The following is a 7269-nucleotide window of genomic DNA, read 5'->3' on the forward strand; positions in this document are numbered from 1 at the left end:
GTGAGATCGCTGAGAGATTAAATTTATCGAATTCGACCGTTCATGATCATTTGAAACGCCTAGGTTTAATCTCAAAGCTCGACATATGGGTTCCTCATGTTCTTTCGGAAAGAAATTTGTGCCGTCGCATTGACGTCTGTGATTTGCTTCTCAAACGTCAAGAAAATGATCCATTTTTGAAGCGCATCATCACTGGGGACGAGAAATGGGTTGTCTACAACAATGTTAAACGCAAGAGATCATGGAGTAAAAAAGATGAACCGACTCAAAGCACTTCGAAAGCCGATATTCATCAAAAAAAGGTGATGCTATCTGTTTGGTGGGATTTCCAAGGAATCGTTTTTTTTTTTGAGCTTCTACCGAACAACACAACGATCAATTCTGAAGTGTACTGTCATCAGCTGGACAAATTGAATGATTCACTTAAACAGAAAAGGCCAGAATTGATCAATAGAAAAGGTGTAGTGTTCCACCAAGATAATGCGAGATCTCATACAAGTTTGGTAATTCGCCAAAAGCTTTTACAGCTTGGATGGAATATACTGCCACACCCACCATATTCTCCAGATCTGACACCTTTTGATTATTATTTGTTCCGGTCTCTACAAAATTTTTTAGACGGTAAAACCTTTACTTCAAATGAGGAAGTCAAAAATCACCTGGATCAGTTTTTTGCCAGCAAAGAACAAAAATTTTATGAGCGTGGAATCATGCTACTGCCAGAAAGATGGCAAAAGGTACTGGACCAGAATGGACAATATATAATTCAATAAAATATTTATTCACTATAAGAAAATCGTCTTTTATTTTCATAAAAAAAAACGAAATTACTTTCCGAACAACCTAATATTTTATAAGATAATTAGATATTAAGATTCATGAATTCATGTAGAAGAGACATTGTTGAGACAAGGCGAAGCCTTGTATACTTATTGTAATTAATTGCTTTATTAAGCAAAACATATTTCATTTGTAGAACATGCAATTTATATTACAATTATATAACGCTTATATTTTCTCGGCAAGTTTTTATGTGTGTAAATCTATCTTAATGCATAAAAACATACATGTACGTAACACGTGTACATACTTACATGTATTTAAGACAGTTATATCTCAACTATGCAAGTCAATGACAGACTCAAATATATCTCTAAATAATAAAATAAAGTATTTTATATACTTACAATATTAAATAATAATAAAATAAATTAATTTAAAAAAAAAAAGAAAATTTCCATATCAGGTAATATAAATAAGAGGAATTAGATCGCAACAACGTCGCAGACAAATATATATAGGTACAAGTTATCTGTCAAGATAATTATACGAAAGAAAAAAATGTCCGCATAATTGTGTTATAAAGAAAAATATATTAAAAGTATAATTTTAGCAAAAAAAGTATAAAGCTGCTCTCTCAAAGAAAGGACAAAAATGCGAAAGACACCTCCTTGTTGGTCCTCGAAAGTGTGCCGTATCTAATAGATATTCTCAGTTCTCGAGAAAATATATAAAATAAAGATTTTTTTATTGACTCAAACTTTAATATCATGCGATAAATATTTGTAGTGTTGTTACACGAATTTTCTCACGAATTTAACTATTTCAGACTCGTTTTTTAATAACTTTTTAAATGTGACTTCGAGGCTATATGAAAATTCGTATCGCATCACTGCAAAAATAGCTATACTACAATGGAAGATATAGAAAAATCTGCAATGTTTGATTGATTATATATTAGAAACAGAATAGTAATTCCAGCTCATCTTTTATGTGGAAACATATATACCTGTATTAATGTCTAAATTATTTGAAATAAAAATTTCAAGACATTCTTGAATAATGCATTTTGGAATATAACTATCTTAATTCCATTTCTGTAAATAATTTTTTATGCACCAATATGTATAAATATGTATAAACATACATAAACACGCATAAATATCCATAAACATGTATAATTATATATAAAGTATGTCCATACAGGTTCATACATTCTGTTTTCTTTAGTAAAATTACTTTTTAATGTAATAGAAGTAATAATAGTAATGTGAAAACATTAAAAATAATTAAAAAGATAATTTCCGCACTATTTGTTTTAGAAAAAAATGAAGTTTGAAGAAATGTAAAAAAATTATTTACGTATAATTATATAATATGTATATAAAATTATGCATAATTTTGTATGAGCAACTTTTTTTACATTTTTCCAAACTTGTTTTTTTCTAAAACAATGCAAAAATTATCCTTTTAATTATTTTTTATGTTTTTAAATTACTATTATTATTTCTATTACACTAAAAAGTAATTTTACAAAAGAAAGAAGGATATATTAACATGTATGGACATATATATAATTATACATGTTTAGGAAAATTTATGCATGTTTATGTATGTTTATACATATTTCTACTTGTTTATACATATTCATGCATGAAAAATTTTTTACTGAGTATTTTTTTCATATTTTTGCATTGAATTATGAAAAATTTTAATGTGTACTACTTCAATGTATATATAGTATCAGAATAATTGCGTGCAGAAGTTCAGTTACAAAGATAAGTGTAATCTATTATAATTTTAATCGAGAAATATATCATTAAGAAACTTTGATCTTTTAATCTGACTTTGTTAGTCTGACGGTCACAGATTGCGTCTCTTAGATTAGAAAAATATTCTAAGAAATAATGTAATATGTATATGAAGCAGATCGCTATTACTGTGTTTGCTATAACTATTTTATTATATAATACTTCTTAATTAAAAGTTAAAAATAAAATTTTGAAAATGTAAATACAAACTAAAAAAGTATCTTCTATAATCTATCAGATGATATCAGCAGATTTTATACTTACGGATTATTAATTGCTAATATTTGCGCATTTATGATAAAAAATAAACTACAAAAGATAAATTATTTCTTTTTCGATCAATAGTATCATTATTTTTAATTAATTTATATTTTACTTTTTAAAAAAAATATTTGTAATTTTATAATTTATAGAGTATAATATATAGAGCTTTTTACGAGGCGCAGTCTAATCGTCAACATTAGATTAGCTTTTTATATTGAGGAAATTAATAAATAAAGATGTATTAATTTTACTTATACATGCTATTAAATATTAGATACATTTAATATACATATAGTTTCATGTAAAATTCCGTTACTTTCATCAAAAGAATTATGAATGCGATATGTATAATAGCTCTATTATTATTGAAATTTGTTTAAGCGTCCCATCTAGCAGAACTAATTCACTTGAACTCGTATTTATTTTCTTAAATTCTTTATAAAATTTGTATATATTCTTAAATTTTTTTTAAGTTAATTTTGACTAGATTATGTTAATTTATAAAGAATTTAAGAAAATAAATACGAGTTCAAGTGAATTAGTTCTGCTAGATGGGACGCTTAAACAAATTTCAATAATAATAGAGCTATTATACATATCGCATTCATAATTCTTTTGATGAAAGTAACGAAGAGAAAATTACACAACGCAGAATTACATCAATTATATAATAGTCCGGATATTATTAATGTCATAAAATCGCGTCGATTAAGATGGGCAGGTCACGCGGCACGTATGGATGAGAATCGAATTGCATACAAAGTACTAATTGGTAAACCGGATGGGAAGAGACCATTGGGTAGACCAAGACGTAGATGGGAAGAAAATATTAGAATGGACCTTAACGAAATGAGGTGCGAGGGTCGCAGATGGAGGGATCTGGCTCAGGGGCGGGAGCAGTGGCGGGATTTGGTGTTTGCGGCAATGAGCTTTCGAGTTCCTAACGCCTGATAATAATAATAATAATACAAATATTAAATAAAAATAATTTTATAATGGCTCAATAATAATAAACAATAAATAACAAGGAACAAAGATTTATGATTTTATGTATTTCAAATTTTTAGAACATACGTTTTGACTCTATTATTAGGTCATCATCAGTGTAAAGAAATTAAATGCAAATTTGACAAAATTAATAAAACGAAAATTCAGTCAACGAAAATTCTAATGCAATTTAATGCAACGATAAAAAAACAAATCTAATCTGTATATCGAGAACGTAGAAGAATCACTCCTTTCACAGATACGAGTATATAGGATGACGAAATAAACTTGCCTTTGCGATTGCGATTAACTGAGTAACAGAGATCGTCGAATTCAATATACATTTGCGAGTTCCGTAACTTCTCGAGTTCTTGTAATTTTTCCGATTCCTGTACATAGATCTTGCAGTCGCTGTTCAACATCTTCGCTGCATCATTTTCATCGTTTTCTTCCAACATCTTGCTAAACACTTCATAAAATTAACTTGTCCAGCGATTAGATGAAGAATTGGCTTTTATACTGCGAGTGAATGTATACGGGTTGTCTCACAATTACCGTACTTCCTCTTAAGAACGTATTCTTGAGGTAATTTTTAGACGAAAATGTCGAGACTACAATAATTTTTTGAATTATAACCCAACTTTAAATGTTTATAAGTCAAAAACCATTTTACTTTTATAGCCTCTATTATTATTTCTAGATTCTTTTGAACATTCTAAGACGAAAATCCTAATATGAAAATATCAAGGCTATAATAGTGTTCGAACTCTCTCTTTAACCAATTACAATTCAAAAACTATTGTAGCCTTGACATTTTTGTATTAGGATCTTCGTTTCAAAATTACTTCAAGTATACGTTCTTAAGAGGAAATACGATAGTTTGAGACACCCGTGCGATGATCGTTAAATACACCTTATCAATCATACATATTATCGATTATAGCATTTGGACTTTAATTTTATGCGTAATTGATTGTTTCCTGCTGGTTATAAACGTATAACAAAAAAAAATCACTTCACTTTTATTTTCACAGAATGTGTGAACGTTGTGTTTGGAAAGTGTATCACATGAATTCTCAGTTGCTACTGACGTTGGATATCTACTAGTCGTCACAGCTGTCGAGTGGTGTTACTACCGCACTTTAAATGATAAAATGATCTCCCTCTAACATTATACCCAATGACTGTATGATGAATAATGATCTCTTAAGTAATATAAAGTACATTGAGAATATAATCGTGAGATTTTTTAAAGATGTATATGTGCACTACTCAATAAAAAAATAAGGAAATAGATATATATCTTAAAATTTTTATATAGAAACATGATTTAAGCATTCGAAAGCTTTAAAACGGTTTTTTAAACATCGCTTTGTAATTATTTGTTATGCCGTTAATCGGGATTCGAAATCCAGCGAGGATACCAGGAGGCAAATTAAGCAAAACAAACATTCGCGTAGATTTGTTTTTAAGAAATTTTGTAAAAGAAAAGAAATTTATTTTTAAGAAAAAATAAATTTCTTTTCTTTTACAAAATAAAATCTTTATTTTAACACTTCTCGCACAAGCCTTAATTTCTTATACTATTTACTTTAACACTAGGCTTCGCACTGTAGATGTATTCTGGTATTACGAACGACGAATGGGCAGAGTTATGCAACTAAAGAGTCGCACAATTTTAAAGAAAACAGATTGACTGCCGAGGCACTGCCCGTCTTATATCTCTTCTGCCGTCTTTACAAAATCAGCACTTAAGTGCGCATGGCACATACAAAAATGTAAAACAGTAAGACATAAGAAGTAATCAAATATAAAGTAAATCAAAGGATCATATGGCACGTAAAAAACTTAAGCAGTAAAACATAAACTGTAAGAAAATTGATCGATCACAGCAGACTCCGTAAGATCATAACATAATCAGTAATCAATCCAATATGTTGAGATTTCCTTACTGCTTATATCTTACTGCCTTAAGTTGTTTGTGTGTCATGACCTACATTAGATTCTTACTAATCTCTACTGTGATTAGCCAATTTACTTATTGCTTACGTGTTACTGCCTTACGTTTTTGTATATGCCATAGGTTTTAGGATATATCCACACAAATTTGCATAGCTTATAAACAGGCATTGAATAGTAACTAGTTAAAACATTAAAAGTTAAAAAAAAGTTACAAAGTTAATAACTTTTAACTTAACTTAGTTAATTTTAAATGTAATAATTTAATTTAGTTATTTTTAAACTTTAATTTATTAACTTTTTTTAAATTAAACATTTTTTATATTTTTTAATGACAATATTTTTTCTATAAAATCTTAAACATTAGAAAATTAATTTAAAAAAAGTTCAATAATTTTGTGATCAGAGATCCTATAATATAATAAGAGTCACACCATACAACAATCAATTTTGATTGACTTGCTAGGTTTTGTCAATTCCCGCTTATATTTGAATTACACTAATTTTAGGTCCCATAAATATTATATTTTACCAATATAAATATGAAATAAGCCTCAAATGAAGAATTGTTGTAAAACAATGTTACATATCAATTTTTTCTTAATTTTTACGTATATTTTTTGTAACAAATATGTAGTTAATACCGTTGTAAACAGTGTAAGTGTTCCAGAAGAGATTAAACAAAGAGAGATAGTGCAAATATATACTCTTCTTTCTCATATACAACAACGTTACTCTTATACGTTACTTTTATTATAAATAATTTATATGTGAATAAAAAAAATTAATTTATCTAATAATCTATATTACAATTGTTAAAGTAATCTTATTTTTTTAAAATTAGAAATTTAAATCTTAAAAATAATTTTTTCAAAATTAACTTTTTTAAATTTAAGTTAATTTAATCTTAAACTAATTTTTATTAAATTAATTTTTTGTTCCCTTAACTTTTAACTTTTTAATGTTATTAATTTTATAATCCATTAACTTTAACTTACTTTAGTTTAAAAAAAAAACATTAATTTATCCAACCAAATTTATTGTGCATAAATGTATGCATAAAAAAATTATCTAATCGCATTTCTCTTATAAAGACACACATAAAATTAGATAATTTTCTTTATGGGTATATTATGTATGTGTGGATATATCTTTATCGCCAACGCGCAACGTTCAATCGATCAATGATGCAATAGTCAAGTTTAGGAATTAATCGCACAAAGACCTTGTGCTATATTTTTTACATTATCTTAACATTTTTCCAAATTTATATTTAAAATCTCTTTCAATTCTCAATATTAAGTTGCTCTACATATCTTCGCTTTACTTTTCTTTAATTGGCTGTATTTAAAGCCTAAAAAACTACTTCTTGAAAGAGAAATGTACACGTAAACTTTTATTTAAATTTTTGAAAACTTTCTTATATAGTATTTTAATTATCGAATTTTGGACTACCTTATATATATAT

At 27.3% G+C, this 7269-nt stretch overlaps 1 protein-coding gene across 4 annotated transcripts in view; it reads right to left on the reverse strand.

Annotated features, from left to right (window-relative positions):
• Positions 1-7269, reverse strand: part of LOC108746359 (ATP-binding cassette sub-family G member 4-like) — a 20521-nt gene that overhangs the window by 10349 nt on the left and 2903 nt on the right. Inside the window, exons 1-2 of one of the 4 annotated variants that reach the window (XM_018483081.1) lie at positions 4863-5035; positions 4135-4361 (exon numbers count right to left, since the gene is read on the reverse strand). In XM_018483081.1, the coding sequence (XP_018338583.1) occupies positions 4135-4300 (166 nt within the window). In that variant the 5' untranslated portion in view covers positions 4301-4361; positions 4863-5035. Of the gene's footprint in view, positions 1-4134; positions 4362-4687; positions 5036-7269 lie in introns of those variants that run through there. The other 3 variants (XM_018483080.1, XM_018483079.1, XM_018483082.1) reach the window with 3 other exon arrangements.

The sequence above is a fragment of the Trachymyrmex septentrionalis genome, unplaced genomic scaffold (assembly GCF_001594115.1).
Source record: "Trachymyrmex septentrionalis isolate Tsep2-gDNA-1 unplaced genomic scaffold, Tsep1.0 scaffold168, whole genome shotgun sequence".
NCBI classification, from domain to species: domain Eukaryota; kingdom Metazoa; phylum Arthropoda; class Insecta; order Hymenoptera; family Formicidae; genus Trachymyrmex; species Trachymyrmex septentrionalis.